At 41.8% G+C, this 22,743-nt stretch overlaps 1 protein-coding gene and 1 pseudogene across 2 annotated transcripts; one reads left to right on the top strand and one right to left on the bottom strand.

Moving 5' to 3' along the window:
- Positions 1–7,183: 7,183 nt before the first annotated feature.
- HNRNPA0 (heterogeneous nuclear ribonucleoprotein A0) lies at positions 7,184–10,004 on the bottom strand. The gene has a single exon (XM_011935273.1). It carries the CDS (start codon positions 9,678–9,680, stop codon positions 8,769–8,771), a length of 912 nt encoding a protein of 303 aa, XP_011790663.1. The 5' UTR covers positions 9,681–10,004; the 3' UTR covers positions 7,184–8,768.
- A 9,385-nt stretch (positions 10,005–19,389) lies between these two features.
- Positions 19,390–20,161, top strand: LOC105506963 (annotated as a pseudogene). The gene has a single exon (XR_001001022.1). The product of XR_001001022.1 is annotated as a peptidyl-prolyl cis-trans isomerase A pseudogene (transcript).
- The last annotated feature ends 2,582 nt before the right edge of the window (positions 20,162–22,743 follow it).

Consider the following 22,743-nt stretch of genomic DNA (forward strand, 5'->3'; position numbering starts at 1 on the left):
TTTTAGTAGAGACGGGGTTTCACTGTGTTAGCTGGGATGGTCTCGATCTACTGACCTCGTGATCCGCCCGTCTCGGCCTCCCAAAGTGCTGGGATTACAGGCTTGAGCCACCGCGCCCGGCCTACAAAAAGATTTTTTAAATTAGCTAGGTGTGGTGGCATGTGCCTGTAGTCAGTTCTAGCTATGGGGGAGGCTGAGGCGGGAGGATCACTTCAGCCCACGGTTCGAAGTTGCAGTGAGCTATGATCATGCCACTGCACTCCAGCGCGGGCACCAGAGTAAGACCCTGCCTCCAAAAAAAGAAAAAAAAGCCATTTTAACCATTTTAAATAAAAAAAAAAAACCATTTTTAACCATTTAAACGATTCAGCAGCATTAAGTACATTCATAACGTTGTATAACAATCACTACTATCCATTTTCAGAACTTTCTCATCATCTGAAAAGAAACTCTGTACCCCTTAAACAGTAATTTTCCATTTTTACCTCTATGAATTTGCCTACCCTAGGTACCTCATATAAGCGCAATCATAGTATGTCCTTCTGTGTTGGATTTATTTCACTTGGCGTATTTTCAAGGTTCATTCATCTTGCAGCACATACCAGAAATTTATTCTTTCTTATGGCTGAATATTCCATTGTATGTATATACCACATCTTGTTAATTCATTCACCTGATAACACTGAGTTAATATTTCACCTTCTGACAGACCTGTTAACATTTCCCTAATATTTGACAGTTTCCAATTTTTTGCCACGCTGTAATTTTTATGCAAAGACTGTTTTCCTTTCAATAAATTTTTCAATAAACTGTTAGGTTAAATTCCTAGTAATGGTGTCCCAGAGCATATGAATACTTTAATAGTTCTTAATAAATAAATCCATAATTTTACTCTCCTCATTTGCCATTTTTCATAACCTGATAGACAAATTCCTGTCAGCAATTTGTTACAAATGTATAAAGTGTGACAAAACCAAATGGAGGGAAGCTTTTGGAGAAAAGAAAAGGAATTAACAAAGCAGAAACAGCTCAGAAGAGCTCTCCACTAGACAGAGCTGGCTGACTTCTGTGACAGGTTGCCCAACTGCTTCTTCTATCCACAACCTGATCTTTTCCAATTCACTTGGTGACTCTTAAAAAAAAAAAAAATCTAGCTGTGTCAGGGATCTCCCGGACCAAGCCCATATTCAGAGATTTGATAGAAGGGCTCACAAAACTCAGCACTAAGTATCGTACTCATGGCTAAAGTTTATTACAGTGACACAGTAAGTGTACACAGTTGGATCATACAGGAAAAAGACATGAGCAGAATCTGGAGGAATCCACGTGCAGTCTTCTTTAGGATCTCTCCCTCCCATGAAGATTCACACAGAGCACATTTTTATACGAGTGATGTTTCTGCCTAGGGACTCAGTATGCAAGGTTTTCACTGGGAGTTTGGTCATATAGACAACCTTTACCTGGCATGTATCAAAATTCCATACTACTAGAAGGAAAGCAGGTATTTAGCATAAATCATCTTGTTTGCACAGTCTAGGTACGGTAAACCACCTTTATTAGTTAGTGAACAGTGGGAATACCCCTAAATCCACATGTTCAGATAAGGGCCAACCATGCAAGTAGGCCATTCTAAAAAATACCAGTCTCAGGCCAGATATAACTTTTTCTGCACACCCCCAATTCAAGATTCATTTTAGCCAAAAAGCAGCATCTCTCAACATATATATGTATATACCTATGTTAGAGTTGAAAAGATTGTGGATCATTTATACCTTACCCAAGTAGTTCCAATTGCTTTCCTTATAAACCTTCATTGAAAGCAGCTGTATGACAGGAATAGGAATTTTGAGAAATGCAGAGAGAATCTTTTCAAATTCAAATCAGATCATGGAACTCCTCTGCTCAAAACTGAAACGGCTCACCATTCATCTAGTAAAAGCCAAAAACCTTACAACAACCTACAAGTCCCTACATGATCTGGCCCCTCTCTGGCCTCATTATTCCTTTTCTCCTCTTCCTTCAGGTCCAGCAACCCTGAACAATTTGCATTCCTCAGAGGCCAGACACAGTCCCGCCTCAGGGCTTTTGCTCTTCCTAATCCTCTACCTAGAATGCTCTTTCTCTTCCCCTAAATACCTATATTGCCCACTGCCACATTTCCTTCAAGTCTTTGCTCAAATGTCACTTTCTGCAAGATCTACCCATACCACCCTATTTTAAAGTATGCTATCCTCACAAACATCCTTTGCAACACTCACCTTTCCTCACCGTAATTTTTTCTATACTTCTCATCTTCTAACACACCATATAATTTATTATGTCTTATTGCCTGTCTCTCCCCAGTAAAATATAAGCTCTTTGAGGGCAGGGATTTTTGTCTTTTTCTTCTGTATTTCCAGCAGAATCAAAAAGTAGAAGGGTAACAAATTTTAATTTGACATAGTAAGAAACAGGGAGGCACTGAATTTAGGGGTAGTAACCTAGTGCAAATAGCTAGGTCTTCACGTCTGGTGGTGTTGGAAGATCAAGTCATTAGAAAATGTGAAAGTTTTTTTTCAAATTTCACTGAAGAGATGACCACAGTATATTCAGTTATTGAAGAGTTTTAATAAAAGGAACTATTTACAAGGGTGTGGACACAGTTAAGGGAAATCACAAGGTTTGAACCATCTTGGGACTAGAGAATCTAGCAAATAGGAGGCAGTTACGAGAAGTCAGAAAAGACCTAGAGGCACTGGAGCAGAGCTGTGGTCACTGACAATCTCTTGCTAAGCATATGGGAAAGAGCAGGAACAAATATTTCAGCCTCACCTTTGTATCACAGTCCAAACCCACCATGAATAAAGCCAGAAAAGAGAGTATGCAGTTCTTTAGTAGTCAACCTCCCAGGAATACAGAGCAGGAGAGATAAAGATGGAAAGTGGATCAAAGGGCAAAAAGAATATCCAGCACAATGGCCATTTTGTAAAGCTATACGCACAAGACACAACGCTTCAATGTGCTACCAGCATCTTTGACTATGTCCAAATCTTCCTTCTAAATCTTCTCTATTACCAGCGGCATCGCCATCCTCTCACTCACACAGTAATTTTGATTAATCTACTCCCTCTTCCTCATTCTTCATATATCCAATCATTTGTCAGTTATGCTTTCACAACTTACCTCTTCTCTGTCAGTCTATTTCCAATGCCACCTCTTTGTTCATGCTCTCATTCTCTTACCTGGTTAACATCAGTTGTCTTAGCAAACTTGCCACTTTGAAACATCTCCCACTGCCATTTATGTTACTCAATGCTATTGGACTAATCTTTGTTAGTTTCACTACCACTACTGTTGCTCAAAAACCTTTAATGACTTTTACTGCCTACCAGGTAAGTCCAAACTCCTTAGCCTACTACTCAAAGACCTCAGTAATCTGGTTCCAACTTAATATTCCCAATTTATTTCTCACAACTCTCTTTTATCTTAGTACAAATTAGTCATTTGTTATCTGGAAGTCAATGAAGCTTAATGAAAGGAGCAAAATGACTAGAATTGGTCAGACTTGGATTCAACTCTCAGTTCTACCATGTCACCAGCTGGAGGTCCTTGGGAGTTACTTTTCTGGCATGAGATTTAGTGACCTTATCTGTGAAGTGGAAGGTTACTAAATGATGCAATGAGAACATCTGTAAATGTACCTAGTGTTGGGCATCCAATAAGCATACTTCTCTGAATATGCTCCATGTTTCTGCCTATCTGTCCTCTACCTAAAATGCCCTCTTTCTCCTCCCACCTTCTCTATGAGAACCTTAATCTTTTAAGATTAAATGTTATATGCTCCACAATGCTTTTCTTGATCCTTCTTCCTGCCTGAAGTCACCTCTCAACACTCACATTATTTATACCTTCCTAATATTAACAAATACTTAAAACATTACAGATGGCTAACATGATTCATCTCTCTCCTACTAGAGTTGAAGCAGCAGTGATTTAGGTAACTACCACATGGAAGCTCACCCAGCAAGTAAAGAGGAAAGCCTAAAGACCATGCATGTCTCGGGTACTAAGATATAAAAGTATGCCTTTTGCTAGTCTGTCCCACTTCTTCCTTAGGGGCCAAATAGTAAGATTACTGTTTACCAGAGACTCCAGTAAGCCCTTCTTTATATGCATTCTTTCATTGAATCTGCTCAACAATCCTATGCAGTGGGTATTACTATAGCCTATTTTTTACAAATAAGGAAAGTGAGGCTCGGGCCAGTTTGTCCAAGGTCGCAGTGCTATAAAGTGACTGTGTCAGGAATAGAATTTTATCTATTAGATGCCCAAATTTATGTCAAGGGCTATGAAATATTAAATCAGACACCCACTATGAAGCAAATTAGATTTGCAACATAAGCATCAAAGACAAAATATCTTTGATTTCTAAAAAGTAACCAATTAAGGAGAAGAATCTTAATTTTCATCAGAGAATACACATTCAATGACAATGGAACTAACTTCAATTTGGATGATGTGAACAATATGATATTGTGACCCAATGCTGTAAAGGAAAAGATGCATCATCTCAAAATAAATTGAATTCCAACAAGAACGCAAGATATGTGAAGACAGCAACCGCGTTTGTCTCACTGCTGTGAGACATAGAACTGTCTTACACAAAGGTGCCTAACACCCAATGAAATTGATGATAAACACTGGGAAATAAGCACACTGTTTAAATGGCAGAAGTTTACACTTGAGAACTTTAGAGCAGGAAATGATACCTATTTCAGACAGACTTTTTAAGTAAACCGTATGAAGTGGTAAAAGAATCAAAGAGACAAAGAAAGTCTGCCTGAATAGAGAAGGAAGCAGTTAAGAATAACTACCAAAGGTGTCTTCCTGAATCCTTTTCCTCTCTAAAGGTTCAAATCATCTAGCTTCAAATGAAAGTTAAAAAATAGGTGGAAAATAGAGAATTGCCCTTTCTAATCTTCCTAGTTTGGAATTCCTTTTTAAACAGCAGCTTTCAAATATATTTTTATAATAAATGTTTTATCTTGTAACATTTACATTCTCATTTAAGACAAATATGAAGTTCACTCAAAAGCAGGCAGCTAACGAGTTATTTGACGAGGCAGTCTTTGTTGCTATTTCAAAAGGCCAAAATAAGGCTAACAGGAGGAAAATTTCCCCAATGATCACCTTAAAGTGATTCAGTAAGTTGGTTAAGATTTAAAAAGACATCCTAAGTGCAAGTGCTGTTTTTTTGGGTAAAACCCATGCAGTCTAGATGCAGTTCTGCTCAAAATCCAACATGCAAATGCCTATCTGCATCAGCAGACACAGGCAGACAAAATTTAACCTAAAATGCAAATTCTCAAAACTTAAGCACACTTAAAAGGTAAACTAAATAAGCCTACAAATACGGTAACTGATACTGTCACTTCTGGTTTTGAAGGAAATCATAAAGCAAAATTCTCGAGTATCCTTAATTTTTAGGTTTACTTAAAAACAAAAATTATGAAAATTAGATTTGAATATGAGATGTTCCAAATCACTAACAATGGGTGAATGGGTACAATCAGTATAGTCGTTCTGACTTGACAGTTATCACTGTGAATCGTCACTCTGATTTGACAGTTCCCTGTGAACCTTAACCATTTGCAAGCTTTTTTTTTTGGATACAGTAAATCAGTACCAATGAGAGCTTTTTAAATGACCTGAAACACTACAGGTATTCCAATCAAAAACTCCAAAATGCTCCAAAATCCGAAATTTTTTGAGTGCAGACATGACATTGAAAGGAAATGCTCATTGGAGCATTTTGGATTTTACATTTTTGTATGAGAGCTGCTCAGCTGGTAAATATAACGCAAATATTCAAAAATTGAAAAAAATCCCAACTTAAAACACTTCTGGGCCTAAGAATTTCAGATAAGGGATACTCAACCTGTATCATCTTTAACTGCCTTTCAAACCACTTTCAACTAAAGACTACTGAATTTAGATTTTAAAAGAATGTATTTGCAAAAAATCTTCACATTAAGATAAAAAATAGGAGGATTACAAATAGGAGGTTCACTTTTATTTTGCTAATCCGTCAAAATACATTCAAGCATAGCACGAAAATTATATTCAACACTAGGTTCTGTACCACCTGCTCCCATGAACTCTTAAATCTGAATAATGTTCAGATAATTCTCATAGGTGGAAGGGGTCAAAACATACAACCAGTTGTCCCTCCTCCCCAAGTCCCACATGCCAAAATGCTTTTGCATATAAAGTGACAAGAGGAACCCAGAAGTGACTAAATACCACTATGCTTTTTTCTTCACTACAGTTTATAGCAATTTTAAGGGTAGACACATGACAATGAAGTGTTAATATACCATGAACAGGACAGGTTGCCTTCCTAATAAACAGAAAATCCTTTTACATAATTCAATTGCAAACTTTAGAAGCCACTATATTCCCATGTTGGGAATATAAAATGACAATAACCATATAAAACTGAAAACCCTGAGAAAGGTGAACTACTATTCCAATTGACCCAGGTCTTCCCACCAAAACTGAGTAAGTCAAGCAGAGTAGTATTTAACAATTGCAACAAAAAATCTCAGAGAATCATTTTTTGTATCCTAGAGGCCACTCTACAGCCAACAAAAAGTTGGACCAAATTACCAAATGAAGTAGCCCACATGTAATTTGTATATCACTAGAATTAAAAAATAAGACAGAAATGTATGGAAACTGTAGAACTAGTTGAGAGCAAAGGATTTGACTATGTGTTAATCACATCAATGTGCAAAAACATTCACCCCATTTGTCATAGAAGATATAACACTATTTGTACCAAGCCTCCGCTACCCTTTGTCAGTGACTACTGAGCAGCCATAACCTAGCCTAATAATCTTAACCTTTCTTCATACTTCTTTAAAAGCCCTGTCAATCAGAAAAAAAAATAAAACCTGGCAAGAACTAGACCTTTAGGAACTGAACAGTGACAAAAAGTTAAAAAAAGTTCAATATTAAAATATTATTTTATTTTAAAGCCCAATAATCTTTCAGAAAGCTTCTTAGTATAGCTTTGAGCCTTCAACATCAATATTTAAGTCAAATATTTAAGTTAAATATTATCGTAACATCAAGTTAAGCACACTAGATTAAAAGGTACTCTGAACCCACCCACCAGGTTATACATACTCTCACTCAATCATGTAAAGAATTGAATTCTTTATTTGTGATATCCATAAACGTTGCTATTCTATATTTCTATTCAGAAAGGCAATTTTCTCCTATTATCAGTTTTTTCTTCTCTTATAAACAACAACTTGAATGCTATTGCATGAAAGGGCTACAAATATACATTTGTTAACCAAGTAGAATACACAGATATTTTGCTTTACAACTTGCACCTAAAATACCAGTATACGTAGCTGGTTCATTAGTTGTCATAGCAATTTAGGGCGATTGCCCACGCTATGCATAGCAGTTTACATTTTCAAACCTCATATAGAAAGGGCAATTGTGATATGAACTGGCAACTACATTCCTGTGAAGCCCATCTCAGTTACAAGCAAATGTGTAACTTCCAAGTCTGCAAAGAATTCTGATGGCAAAACTTCTATATCTGATGCAATTGTCCTAAGCAAGTTTTTAAACAAATTGTTTCGCAGCTACTCTGCCATTCTGCCAGTAGGTGGTGCTACAAAGATCGGGAAAAGGATTTCCATGAGGACAACAGTTCAGATATAGGGGGGAAAAAAACCGTTTAAACCTGCTCTGAAAGTACAAAAACGCATCTGAGGGTAAAATATAACCCTTATTTTTAACCATTCATTACAGATAAACCAGTAAGAGGGATGAAACTAGGCCATCTGAAAAATTTTAAACAGTTTATATGAATGACATGCTTAACACAAACTATATAGAACTACACAGTACACAGTTTGAAGTAAATTGTCATAGAAATGACCAACCATGTCAAGATGATAAGCAAATCGCTTAGTACAAGAGATGGATGCACAGAAACTTAAGAGTTTAAAAAGCCACATCCACCACTTCAAAAGTTTTGCCTGTAAGGGATATAATTCAACACGCTACTAGCAGGGCAACGGGGGGGGGGGGGGCCGCGGGGGGGGGAACCACAGGACCTCTTAAGTTTCTCTAAGTACACATCAAGAATAAAGAATTAACACGTAAAGTCTTAAACAAATATCCCTTAAAAACGGTACGGAATGGATCCTAGAAAAAAAATGTTAGACATGTACGGTCAAACACAATGATTTATTAAAAATAAAACGTAAAAATGATTTTTGTACATATGCTTCCAAATTTCAGGCATGGGATCCAAGTAGATTTCATAGAAAACGCTGTAGCCAGGTTATCAAGTCCTTACAACAAAGTAAACTACCCCCCACCCCAACCCCCGCCCAGGTTTTGCTACAGAATCAGCAAGTTCACTCCCTCCCTCCCCCCAAAAAACACAAATTAAAACAAGACATTTTGCTAGTATAAAAACGACCAAGGTCCAAGTAATAATAAAAAAATAGAGTCCATCAATGACTGTAACACAAAAATGTGTATGTGGGGCCAAGTCCATCTTCAGAGGGAGAGACAAGAGAGGTGGCAGGCAAATAGAGGAACACCCCCAAGGGTAAGCAGCCTTAGAAGTGGCTCCCCCAAGGGCAAAACAGGGAAGGCGGTGTGTGTGTGAGGGGGTGGGGCTTAGGAGTTGACCCCACTTGGGTTGTTGAAAAGAGCTACCCCAATAGCCACTCCCAGGCATTTTAAATTTTCTTTTAGAAGGAGCTCCCTCCATAGCCACCCCCACCTCCATAGCCGCCTCTGTAAGGTCCACTATTACTGCGACCGCCCCAGCTGCTGCCTCCGCCGCCGCCGCCGCTCTTCATGGGCCCATAGGAGGACTGATGCTGACTGTAGCTGCCGAAGCCGCCGAAGCCGTTACCGTAGTCGCTCCCACCGTAGGACGAACCGCCGCCGCCGCCTCCGTAAGCATTGTAGCCGCCGCCACCGCCGCCGCCGTAACCACCGTAGCTGTTGTAACCGCCGCCGCCGCCCTTGGAAAGGCCGTTCTGGTCTCGACCACCGCCGCGCCCCCGGCCGCCTCGGCCGCCCCGGGAGGATCGGGAGCCGCCTCCACCCCCACCGGAGTAGATATCCTCCTTGGGGACTGCCTTCTTCACCTCCACGCGATGGCCCTGAATCGGATGGAACTTGACCACCGCGGCCTTGTCTGCCGCGTCGTGATTCTGAAAATACACGAAGCCGAATCCACGCTTCTTGCCGGACTGCTTGTCGGCAATAATCTCGGCCTTTTCCACGGTGCCAAACTGCGAGAAGTGCTCGATCAGGTCGCCCTCGGCCACGTCTCCCTTAAGGCCCCCGACAAAGAGCTTCTTAACCTTGGCGTGGGCACCGGGCCGCGCCGAATCCTCCCGGGACACCGCCCGCTTCAGCTCCACAGTGTTGCCGTCCACGGCATGGGGCGAGGCGGCCATGGCGGCGTCGGCCTCCTCCACATTGGAGTAGGTCACGAAGCCAAAGCAACGGGAGCGCTTGGTCTGGGGATTCACCACCACCACGCAGTCCGTCAGAGTCCCAAAGGCCTCAAAGTGGCCGCGCAGGCCCGACTCACTCGTCTGCACATTGAGGCCGCCGATGAACAGCTTACACAACTGGGAATTCTCCATCTCCAAGGCCCGGGCCTTGCCCCCGCCCTGCGAGCTCCGAGGTTTCGCCGTCGCCGCCGTTATCGCTGGTTAAGGCCTCTACACAGCTTGGGCCCAGCCGTTGCTGGAGCCACCCCCGCCGGTCACCGACGGGGAAGGGAAAAAGGGAAGGGGAGGGAAGGAAGGAAGAAAGGAAGGGGGAGGGAAGGGGAGCGGTGCGGCGAAAGGGCGAGCCGAGGAGACTGGAAGACAACCAAGGCCACCGCTACCGCCGCCGCCACCTCCTCTACCCTATCTAGGCACCACACAAAGAGGCCGCTGAACGCGCGCGCACCCTCCCCGAGGCGTGCGTCACCGCCGACGTACGGCAGCCTAGGGCTACCCTCCAATCCCCGCCTCGCTCCCCTTAATCCCGCCTACCGCGCCGCAGCGCCGCTCTAGATCACGGACTCCCCGCCCTCCGCGGTCTATTCAAGCCCGCGGCCTGTGCCGCTCCCGCCTCCCCTTCTGCCAGCCCGCTCTCATTCCCGAGCGCCCTACTGTCCCTTGACATGGGTCCCTCCCTGCCCTCCGCGCACCGCCGCGATTCATTTCCTCCTAGCACCGCGGCTGTTCCCAGTGTTTCTCCCCCTCCCCTTTCCTCATCCCCCGCGCCCAACTCCGCAGTGGCGTTCGCGCCAGCCCCTTGAGAGACATGTCAGTTCAGCCAATCATCGTGATCCCCTCGCACCCACTTCCGTTTTCGGCAGCTGCTGGACGGGCGCGCTCCCCGGAGCGCGCTTGCCCCGGCGCCCCTTGCATGCAGAGCCTGCCTGCCACCCCCGCGCCTTCTGCCGCCCAGGGCTTTGCAGGGGAGAGAGCAGCGGGCGCGCTGGGGGCCATTCCCAGCGGATGCGGCCTGGGGCGCCACGCGCGGGCTTTTTGAAAACTTGACGTTCGGGTTGGGGGCCCAGATCTACCCGCCGCCTTTCCGCTTGTCCGCTACACCTGGCGTCCCCGCCCCACCTCCCGCCCGCACAAAGATGGAGGAAAGAGGCCTGGTCCACGAAGGCGGTTATTAACCGTTTACAGTGGGCCGACATGCGGTTAAACTAAAACTTTGCCACGTGGCCCTGCGCAAAAGCGAGCCCGAGGTGGCGGTGTGAAAGACAACGGAACCAAAGAGCTTCAGACATTACGAACCAGACGAGGCGCGACATCCCTGCCACCCTCCCGCCATCCTTGAAGCCCTCCCACGACGCCCTCTCAGAAGGAGGCCCTTTCAGGTCCCCTTGGCATACTCCAGCAGCCATTTTCATTTAACCGCAGTGAATGGGTTTTTATGTGTAATTTACATCATCTATGTGTTGCTTTCTTTCAACTAGAATGTTTGTTTTTTTTGTTGTTGTTGTTTTTTTTTTTGAGATGAGTTTCGCTTTTGTTGCCCAGGCTGGAGTGCAGTGGGGCAATCGGCTCAGCAACCTCCACCTCCTGGTTCAAGCTGTTCTCCTGCCTCAGCCTCCTGAGTAGCTGAGATGACAGGCGCCCACCACCATGCCCGGCTAATTTTTGTATTTTAGTAGAGATGGGGTTTCACCATGTTGGTCAGGCTGGTCTGGAACTCCTCACCTCAGGTGATCCATCTGCCTCGGCCTCCCAAAGTGCTGGGTTACAGGCGTTAGCCACCGCGCCTGGCCTAGAATGTTAGCTTTGCTTGTTTTTTGTTTTGTTTTGTTGAGACGGAGTCTCGCCCAAGCTGGAGTGCTATGGGACGATCTTGGTTCACTGCAACCTCTGCCTCCCAGGTTCAAGCGATTCTCCTGCCTCAGCCTCCCGAGTAGCTGGGACTACAGGCACGCACCACCACGCCTGACTAATGTTTGTATTTTTTAGTAGAGACGGGGTGAACATGTTGGCCGAACTGGTCTCAAACTCGTGACCTAGTGATCCTCCCGCCTCGGCCTCCCACAAGTAGAATGTTAGCTTTTGAAAGGTGTTGGTTAGACGAACGTTTTACAGAGAGAAAGAGAGATCATATACCCCCAAGTCACTGCTTTTAGTGCCCTCACTCAGATGGGAATGGAAGAAAATTACAACGGCTTTCATTTATTGAGCCTTTGTGTGCCAAGCAAGATACATGAGGTGGGACATAGTTAATATGAGGCATTACGTGACCAAAAGCCTCCAAAACTATGAAGTTAAGAAGGAATTCCTCACCGTATCCTCAAGTATTCAGGAAAGATTTAGGAAAGAATTGGAAGTTGCACTGAACCTCAGAGCCAAAGACTAGTTAGTATCCTAAACAAATTAAGGCTGGAACAGAAAACCAAATACCACAAGTTCTCACTTATAAGTGGGAGCTACACATTGAGTACATATGGACACAAAAGAAGGGAACATTAGACAGGTCTTTTATAAGGATGGCGGGTGGGAGGAGGTGAGGACTGAAAAACTACCTATGAGGTGGTATGCTGGTGACTTGGGTGACAAAATTATCTATACACCAAACCCCCAAGACAATTTACCCACATAACAAACCTCCACACGTATCCCTTGAACCTAAAATAAAAATTGGAAAGGAAAAAAAAAAAGATTACTATATGGAGTTTACTTGAGCAAAATCCAGAGGGAACATAAGCTTCAAGAGACAGGGAGTGGACCAGTTAGTTTGAGAGGAGCAGGCAGTTTTAGATAGAAAACAGTAAGAGGTAAGACAGGTTGAAGGTCTTTGATACTATGAAATGATACTATGGAATGTGTTGAATCTTAGGTTAAGTAGTTAGGATATTGTAACAAAGGTAAATAGGTGGACTAAAGTTTGAGGATAAACTAGTCTGGTCTATCACTTACCCTGTAACCATCCAGTTATGTGACTTTGGGCAAGTTACTTAACCTTTTTAAAAATGTAATCAGTTTTATTATCTTAAAATGGGAATAGTAAAACATCTTTCTGTTGTAGAGAAAATTAAAGAGATTCTACATGTATACATGCCTGGCACATAGTAAGTGCTCAGTTTGTCTAATTATATGAATCCTATGCCTGGTGCTGGCAATATGGCTATAAACAACAGACAAAAACCTCTGCCCTCATGATGCTTACATTCTAGTGGGAAGAAGCAGACAATAAACAAGAGTGGTATATGGCATGTTAGATAGTGATAAATGACATTGAAAAAAAAAGAGGACAGTAGAAAGCTATTAACCATGTTATTACAAAAAAAAAAATTCAAATGTCAGGATTTACCTACTGATAATAAAGAAAAGGGAAAGTGGGCTGGGCACAGTGGCTCATGCCTGTAATCCCAGCACTGTGGGGGGCTGAGGCAGGCAGATCACTTGAGGTCAGGAGTTCAAGACCAGCATGGCCAACAAATTGAAACCCCATGCATGGTGGCGCATGCCGTAGTCCCAGCTACTTGGGAGGCTGAAGCAGGAGAATTGCTTGAATGCAGGAGGCAGACGCTACTGTTAGCGGAGACGGCACCACTGTTTTAGAGTCATCCAAATCTTAAACCAGTAAAAGATGAACTTCTGAAGGAATGAAGACCATAACTTACGAAAACTGTTACTTTAGGAATTTACAATTTTAGTAGATAGTTTTTGCCTGCATTGTTTTTAAATAATAGTTTACCAGCAGTGCCCAATCTTTCTGGCACAAAAGGCCTATTTCATGAAAACAATTTTTCCACAGAGCAGGATGTGGTTTCAGGATGATTCGAGTGCATTACATTTATTGTGCACTTTATTTCTATTATTATTGCATCATAATATTCAATGAAATATAATAATTATATAACTCACTATAACATAGAATCAGTGAGAGTCTTGAGCTTGTTTTCCTGCAACTAGCCAGTTCCCATCTGGGGGTGACACCTGAAGTGTGTTGCTTATGTCCAGTTTACTCCATAATCTCGTTTTGGTTGCTGTCACTGCAGAAAACCCTGCTTCACAAATATAGGATGCTGGAAATGGAAGCAGGCTTTTCAGTGCTTTTGTGGCAATCTCAGGATATTCCACCTTGACTTTAATCCAGAATGTATGGAGATTTGAAGTTGTCTCAAACATACAAGGTCACTGTCACCTGCAATCTCAAGCAGTTGATCCTCTTCCAGTATGGACAAAGTCGATTCTCCTGGCTTATTCACAAATGGGTGGTGGATCCATTCCTTCCCAGTTCAGGGTTTTTTTGTGGTTGGCAAGTAAAGCTGAAACTCTTGAAAGCTGAGCTAGGTGATCATGCACCAGCTGGGAGAAAGAAGGTCCTGGCTCAGCCTCTTTCAGAATCTCTGCGAATGTTTGAAAATGTCAGAAATCCCAATGTTCACTCGTCGCCCGCAAAATTCCAGTTTGCTTTTGAATGCAGCCCCTTTATCTACTGATTTGAACACAGTTGTTGTCCTCCCCTGAAGTGACAGATTGAATTCGTTGAGCAGGCTGAATGTGTCACACAAGTAAACAAGTTTTGCCACCCATTCTATGTCACTGAAATGTGCTGCCAGTGGTGACTGTTTTTGTAAAAGAAATCTCTGGAGTGGCTCTCATAACTCAAAAACTCTGGCCAGTTATCTACCTTTAGAAAGGCATCTCATTTCTTATACACATCTCACAGAGTTGCACAAATAGACGTGAGTTAAGGCCATGCACTTTAATATCATTGATAATTTTAATCACATACTGCAAAATGTTAAGTTCGGGTGATAATTTTCAGCTACCCAGCATTTCTCTATAGATGACACAGTGCATAGACTCATTCAGAAGTGACCTCTTTGACCTGAGTAGTGAAACCAGAAAGCCATCCAGTCATGTCAGCCACTCTGTGCATATACTGACACTAAATGACCAATTCCGTTTTCCTGGTATGTAATCATTCGAAGTCTTGAATAGTTCTGCACCTGTGTGTTGGTTGGCAACAAAAGTGCACATAACATATCCCCCTGCACATCCTCCTGAAAAAGATATGGCACAATAACAAGGATTGTTGTCTTATTGTCAACATCGGTAGACTCATTAACCTGGATTGCATACCATGGTGACGCACTAATCCTCTCTAGCAATTGTGCCCTAATATCCTCTGCTATTTCATCAGTTTGTCTAGTTATGGTACTAGCCGAAAAAGGAACACGTGCCACCTTTTGAACTCCAGCCTCTCCTAAAAGTTCATGATAAATGTCCTTAGCAGCAGGCAGGAACAACTCTTCACCAACGGTAAAGGGCTTCTTAGCTTTAGCAATGCAGTCAGCCGCTAAGAATGATGCTCTCAGTACAGATACATTTGATGAAGTGGCGGCCTTCAATAATTGCTTCTGGTTTTTTGTTTGTTTGTTTTTCAGACAGAGTCTTGCTCTTTCACCCAGGCTGGAGTGCAGTGGCGCAATCTCGGCTCACTGCAACCTCTGCCTCCTGGGTTCACGTGATTCTCATGCCTCAGTCTCCCGAGTAGCTGGGACTACAGGTGCACACCACCACACCCAGCTAATTTTTGTATTTTCAGTTGAGACGGGGTTTCGCCATATTGGCCAGGCTGGTCTCAAACTCCTGGCCTCAAGCAACCCACCCACCTCAGCCTCCCAAAGTGCTGGGATTACAGGTGTGAGCCACCTTGCCTGGCCAATTGCTTCTGCTCTTTGTGTTCATTTGAAAAACTTTTGAAAAACTCCGAAGCCTTGACTTTTAATACAAGGTGCTAGGTCTCCATGTGGAGTAGCAGTTTTGAAGGTTTCATGGCTTTGCTGGATAGCCAGTTGCCATATGTTACACAAAGTGGGCTTGTAGAATGTTAATCACCTGTTGCAATGAACCTGTAATTTAAGTAGGACTCTTGGTATTTTCTTTTAAATGCATCTTTATTTTTGATGGCAGTCTTAATGTCTTCTGATGTCTCATGATTCGGTCTGTCCCCCTTGACAAAGAAGCTCTCCAGTGACATTTGTTTTTAACTCATTTTGGCTAGGGTTAGCTTGTGGGCTAACAAAACTGTGACTGAGACAAGTGCATAGCGTGGGAAAGAGGCACGGATGGAAGTGGTAAATAAAATAATGGGCAGGCCATGCTCAGACTAAAATAAGTGTCAGATTCTGACAGCCTGCCACCACTTGGAGCTGTACAATTGAAGTACATCAATTCGCTTGCCACTATAAAGCCTACAACCAGCCATGGCTTAATTGTCACTTGCCACTTGCTGATAGGGTTTTGATATGAGTCTGTGATTTATTATGGTCTCTGTGCAGTCAAACCTCCCTGCTAATGTTAATCTGTATTTGCAGCCACTCCCCCGCATTAGCATTACCACCTCAGCTCCATCTCAGATCATCAGGCATTAGAGTCTCATAAGAAGTGCACAACCTAAATACCTCGCATGTGCAGTTCACAATAGGGTTCATGCTCCTATGAGAATCTAATGCCACAGCTGATGTGACAGTAGGCAGAGATCAGGAGGTAATGTGAGCAATGGGGGGCAGCTATAAATACAGATGAAGCTTCACTCGCTCACCCAATGCTCACCTCCTGCTATGTGGCCCAGTTCCTAATGGGCCATAGACCGATACCAGTCCATGGCCCAGGAGGTGGGATCCCCTGACCTATACCACCTAAATGGGGATCCATTAGGGTTTTCATTTCTATTGACTAATAAAGCTTCATAGAGGCAAATGTTAGGTCTAGACACCTTACATATAGTAGGGTGGAGGGATGATCAGAGACAATACAAGAATGTTGTAGAGACATTAAGAAAGCCAGGATACATGCAGTATGATTGGCATGTTAAGTTTTTTTGTGTTTGTTTGTTTGTTTGTTTTTTGAGACAAGAGTCTTACTCTGACACCCAGGCTGGAATGCAGTGGCGCAATCTCAGCTCACTGCAATCTCCACCTCCAGGGTTCAAGCCATTTTCCTGCCTCAGCCTCCTGAGTAGCTGGAATTACAGGCATGTACCACCATTCTTGGCTAATTTTTGTATATTTAGTAGAGATGGGGTTTCACAGTGTTGACCAGGCTGGTCTTGAACTCCTGACCTCAGGTGATCCACCTGCCTCTGGCTCCCAAAGTACTGGGATTACAGGCATGAGCCACTACACCAGGCCAGAATGTTAGATTCTTTTTGGAGATTAGCTCAGTAAAGGTAGGGACAGTCAATAAAAGGAGTGTTATGTAAACACTTAAATGATGCAGTCAATTTCCTACTCTAGGTCATTAAGGGGGAAAAACTATTTTTTTCTACTTTGCCTTTTAGATCATTGCCTGAGTTTACTTTGTTTCTTTAACTTGCTTACAGGTGTCTCAGTCTTCAAAAATAAAACATTTAAAAATATAACTGAAATTTAGACTACCTTTGGCTTCCATCCCTCCTGCAAGCTTGATTACAAAAACCTAATGGAAGGTGATGGTTACACAAGTCATAGAATCACACACTAAAAAGAGTGTGTTTTAATATATCTAAATTATACATAGAAAGAGAAAGAATGAACTGAGAAAGAAAGGAAAGACTATGGCCAGCTATATTTCCAGAAAGCAGCAACTGTGATTTTTTAAAATCAACTTTTTAAAATTACATCCATGTTTATTTTGCAGTTAGGATTCTGCTATGGACTAAATTGTGCACCCCTGGTCCCCACTCTCAATTCATATACTGAAGTCATAACTCCCAGTACCTCCAAATGTAACCATAATTGAAGATAAGGTTTCGAAAGAGGTGATTACATTAAAATGATGTCATTAGGATGGGGCCCTACTTCAATATGTCTGGTGTCACAAGAAGAGACAACAGGAGCACAAGTGCATAGAGGGACGACCATCTGCAAGCCAAGGAGGAGAGGCCTCAGAAGGACGCCAAAATGCCAGCACTTTATCTTTGACCTCCAGCCTCCAGAACTAGGAGAAAATAAATTTCTATTGTTTAAGCCACTCATTCGGTAATATTTTGTTATGACAGCATTAGTAAACTAGTGCAGGTTCCATTTTTATTTATTCAGGGTGAACATTTCAAAAGGGCATTCTTTGCCACTTGTGGTGAAAGTATATTTTTTCTAGTGGACCCTAACAACTCTTATCAAAAGCTTTTAAATTTGGCCCATTCTTTTGAACCAGCAATTACACTTCCAGAATTGTATCACAGTGAAATAATTCAGGACCTATACAAGGATTTAGCTATAAAGATATTTATTTTAATTTGTTTATACTAGAAAAAAAGTTGGAAATGACCTAATAGTCCCAAAATAGTTATCTAATAAATAGGGAAACAATTAATTGCTCCAGGTAAGAATACTATATTATGAAGTACTAAAATTGATATTACAGAGGAAAAAGTCATGACTTGCATTTAGATATAAATCTCATACCATCAAGATGATGTATAAAAAGTCACACTATTTATTTTGCCAAATCAAATTAAGTCTGACTTAATTTGAACCCCATACTTGTCAGAATGGCAAAAATGTCAACATGTCATTACTGGGATTCCTTCTACCTTTTTTCACGCAAAGGCACTTGCCTCTCTCTCTTTAATAAAATGCTTTTTGTGGAGGAAAAAAAAAAAAAACCCAAGAGGAGGATTGTCTTTAAAAGGGTCTCTCCTGAGGTGAGAAAATGAACAGACCTATTCTTTTTGTGGTGATGTTAATTGTACCTTGTTCTTCTGCCTGTATATTCCCTTGCCTCAAGAGCAAAATCTAGGCTTTTAGAAGGGGGAATTGTATTTGTCTCTTCCAGATGGAAGGAAATGTTGAAGGAGGGCCAGGCGCAGTGGCTCATGCCTGTAATCCCACCACTTTGGGAGGTTGAGGCGGGTGGATCACGAGGTCAGGATATTGAGACCATCATGGCTAACATGGTGAAACCCCGTCTCTACTAAAAAATACAAAAAATTAGCTGAGGCAGGAGAATGGCGTGAACCCGGGAGGCGGAGCTTGCAGTGAGCCGAGATCGCGCCACTGCACTCCAGCCTGGGTGACAGAGCGAGACTCCGTCTCAAAAAAGAAAAAAAAAAGTTGAAAGAGGGGGGCTTAGTGTGAATAAAAGATAGCTTCCCAAGTCTAGAAGTGACAAGAAGTTTCTGAGTTTTCCCCACTGGAGGAAGCCATTATACAGCCCCCTTCACCTCCAACTCCACCCCATCCCCCACATCATTGATAACACTGAAGGCTGAACATTAATTATCTTGAAAGTAAGGTATACCACCTTGGTGTTGGAGCCAGATCCACATTCCTGGACCCACGTAAACCTGGAACTTTTGTATACACAACTCTAGTAATAACAGGGATTGAATTGCCAGCCAGATGGGTAGGAGGTTGAAGCAGATGATCAGAATTAGAGGACTAAACAAATTTAAACATTTCTCAGAATATCTGTTCCCTAAAACACACACACCCAAGTACATACACATGCACAAACTCATACACAGAATATGTACTTTCTAAATTGAAAGTATTTAGAGCTTTCTACTGTCATTTATTCATCACTTCATTTAATTCATTCATGGGCTAGGTGTTGTGAATAAAGAAAAGTCTCTGGCCTCTAGTCTTGGGAGCTCAACAGTCTTGGGAGGAAGAGAAAATCAACAATTAAAATACATATGACAAGTAGTATAACAGAAATTGTAAACACAGTGTATTAGGATAGAAATGAAGAAACCCAGAGTTCAGTAAATTCTTCAAAGGAAAGCTGACTTCGGAAGTACATATAATAATTAGGCCTACAAGAAGGTACAGGAAATGGTGTGTGTACATGCTCTGTTTGGAATTGAAAAGTAACTATCAAAAATGTGATGGTGTGCTTTGCAGACGCCGCCGCTAAGGAAAACTCTGTACTACCAGCCATGGTCAACCCCACCATGTTCTTTGACATTGCCGTCGACGGTGAGCCCTTGGGCCGTGTCTGCTTCGAGCTGTTTGCAGACAAGTTTCCAAAGACAGCAGAAAATTTTCGTGCTCCGAGCATTGGAGAGAAAGGATTTGGTTATAAGGGCTCCTGCTTTCACAGAATTATTCCAGGGTTTTTGTGTCAGGGTGGTGACTTCACATGCCATAATGGCACTGGTGGCAAGTCCATCTATGGGGAGAAATTTGAAGATGAGAACTTCATCCTAAAGTATACAGGTCCTGGTCCTGGCATCTTGTCCATGGCAAATGCTGGACCCAACACAAATGGTTCCCAGTTTTTCATCTGCACTGCCAAGACTGAGTGGTTGGATGGCAAGCATGTGGTCTTTGGCAAAGTGAAAGAAGGCATGAATATTGTGGAGGCCATGGAGCACTTTGGGTCCAGGAATGGCAAGACCAGCAAGAAGATCACCATTGCTGACTGTGGACAACTTGAATAAGTTTGACTTGTGTTTTATCTTAACCACCAGACCATTCCTTCTGTAGCTCAGGAGAGCACCCCTCCACCCCATTTGCTCGCAGTATCCTAGAATCTTTGTGCTCTCACTGCAGTTCCCTTTGAGTTCCATGTTTTCCTTGTTCCCTCCCATGCCTAGCTGGATTGCAGAGTTAAGTTTATGATTATGAAATAAAAACTAAATAACAAAAAAAGTGATAGTATATATTAGTTTCCTATTGCTGCTGTAACAAATTACCAGAACTTTAGTGACTTAAAAAAACACACACAAATATATTATAGTTCTGCAGGTCAGATTCAAGGTGTTGGCAGGGCTGTGTTTCTTTCTTTCTTTCTGGAGGCTCTAAAAGAGAATCTCATTCCCTGCCTTTTCCAGCTTCAAATGCCAGCCTCATATTCCTTGGCCTGTGGTCCTCTTCCATATTCAAAGCCAACAATAAGCCAGTTGAGACTTTCTCACTGACACTAACTCTTCTGTCTCCCAGATAATCCTGGTGCAATGGACTGAATGTGCCCCCCAAAATTAAAATGTTGAAACCCTAATCCCAATGTGACAGTATTTAGAGGTGGGACCTTGGGGAGGTAATTGGGTCATGAAAGTGAAGCCCTCATGAATGGGATTAGTACCCTTATAAGAAGAGCCCAGAGGGCTAGCTAGCTCTCTTTCTACCAAGTGAGGATACAATGAATGAGAAGTAGGCAGACTGCAACCTGGATGGGGCCCTCACCAGAACCCAACCATGCTGGCACTCTGATCTTAGAGTTGTAGCCTCCAGAACTGTGAGAAATAACTTTTTGTTGTTTATAAGCCATTCAGGATATGGTACTTTGTTATAGCAGCCCAAACTAAGACACCAGAATAATCCCTTTATTATAAAGTCAGCTGATTAGCAACCTTAATTCCTCTTTGTCATGTGACATAACACATTCTCAGGTCCCAGGGATGTGTTTGCAAGACCATTATTCTGTCTACCTAAGGTGGGAACAAGAAAACTAGCCTGATGAATAGAACAGTACCTCACATCTCAATATTAACACTGAATGTAGATAACCTAAATGCTCCACTTAAAAGATACAGAATGGCAGAATGAATAAAAATCCACCAACCAGGTATCCGCTGTCTTCAAGAGATTTGCCTGATACATAAGGACTCACATAAACTTAAGGTAAAGAGGTGGAAAAAGATATTCCATGCAAATGGACACCAGAAGCAAGCAGGAGTAGCTATTCTTGTATCAGATAAAACAGACTTTAAAGTAATAATAGTTTAAAAAGACAAAGAGGGATATTACATAATGATAAAAGGATTAGCCCAACAGGAGAATTTCACAATCCTAAATACATATGCACCTAACACTGGAGCTCCCAAATTTATAAAACAATTACTATTAGACCTAAGAAATGAAATAGACAGCAACACAATAATAGTGGGGGACTTCAATACTCCGCTGACAGCACTAGACAGGTCATCAAAACAGAAAGTCAACAAAGAAACAATGGATTTAAACTGTACCCTAGAACAAATGGACTTAACAGATATTTACAGCATATTCTACCCAACAACTGCAGAATATACATTATTTTCATCAGCACGTGGAACATTCTCCAAGATAGACCACATGATAGGCCACAGAACAAGTCTTCATAAGTTTAAGAAAATCAAAATTGTATCAAGTACTCTGTCAGACCAAAGTAAAATAAAATTGGATATTAACTCCAAAAGGAACTCTCAAAATTATACAAATACATGGAAATTGGAAAATAAGTTATCTGCTCCTGAATGACCTTTGGGTCAACAATGAAATCAATATGGAAATTAGAAAATTCTTTGAATGAACAATAATAGTGACACATCCTATCAAAACCTCTGAGATACAGCAAAAGCAGTGCTAAGAGGAAAGTTCATAGCACTAAATGCCAACATCAAAAAGTCTGAAAGATCACAAATAGACAATAAGGTCACACCTGAAGAAACTACCGAAACAAGAACAAACCAAACCCAAACCCAGCAAAAGAAAAGAAATAACAAAGATCAGAGCAGAAAAAAATACAACTGAAACAAAAAAATACAAAAGATAAATGAAACAAAAAGCTAGTTCTTTGAAAAGATAAACAAAATTGATAGATCATTAGCAAGATTATCCAAGAAAACAAAAGTTCCAAATAAGTGCAATTAGAAATCCAATGGGAGATATTACAACCAATGCCACAGAAATACAAAAGATCATTCAAGGCTACTAGGAACACCTTTGTGCACAAAAACTAAAAAACCTAGAGGAGATGGATACATTTCTGGAAATATACAACCCTCCTAGATTAAACCAGGAGGAAATAGAACAGAGCAATAACAAGTAGCAATATTGAAACAGTAATAAAAAAGATTGCCAACAAAAAAAAGTCCAGGAGCAGATGAATTAACACTGAATTCTATCAGGCATTTAGAGAAGAATTGGTACCAATCCTACTGAAATTATTTCAAAAGATAAAGAAGGAATCCTCCCTAAATCATTCTATGAAGCCAGTATTACTCTAATACCAAAACCAAGAAAGGACCTAACAAAAAAAGAAAACTACAGACCAATATCCCTGATGAACAAAGATGCAAAAATCCTCAACAAAACACTAGCTAACCAGTCCAACAGCATATCAAAAAGACAATACACCATGATTAAGTGGGTTTCATACCAGGGATGTAGGGTTACTTTAAAATATGCAAGTCAATAAATGTGATACGTAAACAGAATTGAAAACAAAAATCAGCCAGGCACGGTGGCTC

This window comes from Colobus angolensis, unplaced genomic scaffold, assembly GCF_000951035.1.
Source record: "Colobus angolensis palliatus isolate OR3802 unplaced genomic scaffold, Cang.pa_1.0 Scaffold142, whole genome shotgun sequence".
NCBI classification, from domain to species: domain Eukaryota; kingdom Metazoa; phylum Chordata; class Mammalia; order Primates; family Cercopithecidae; genus Colobus; species Colobus angolensis.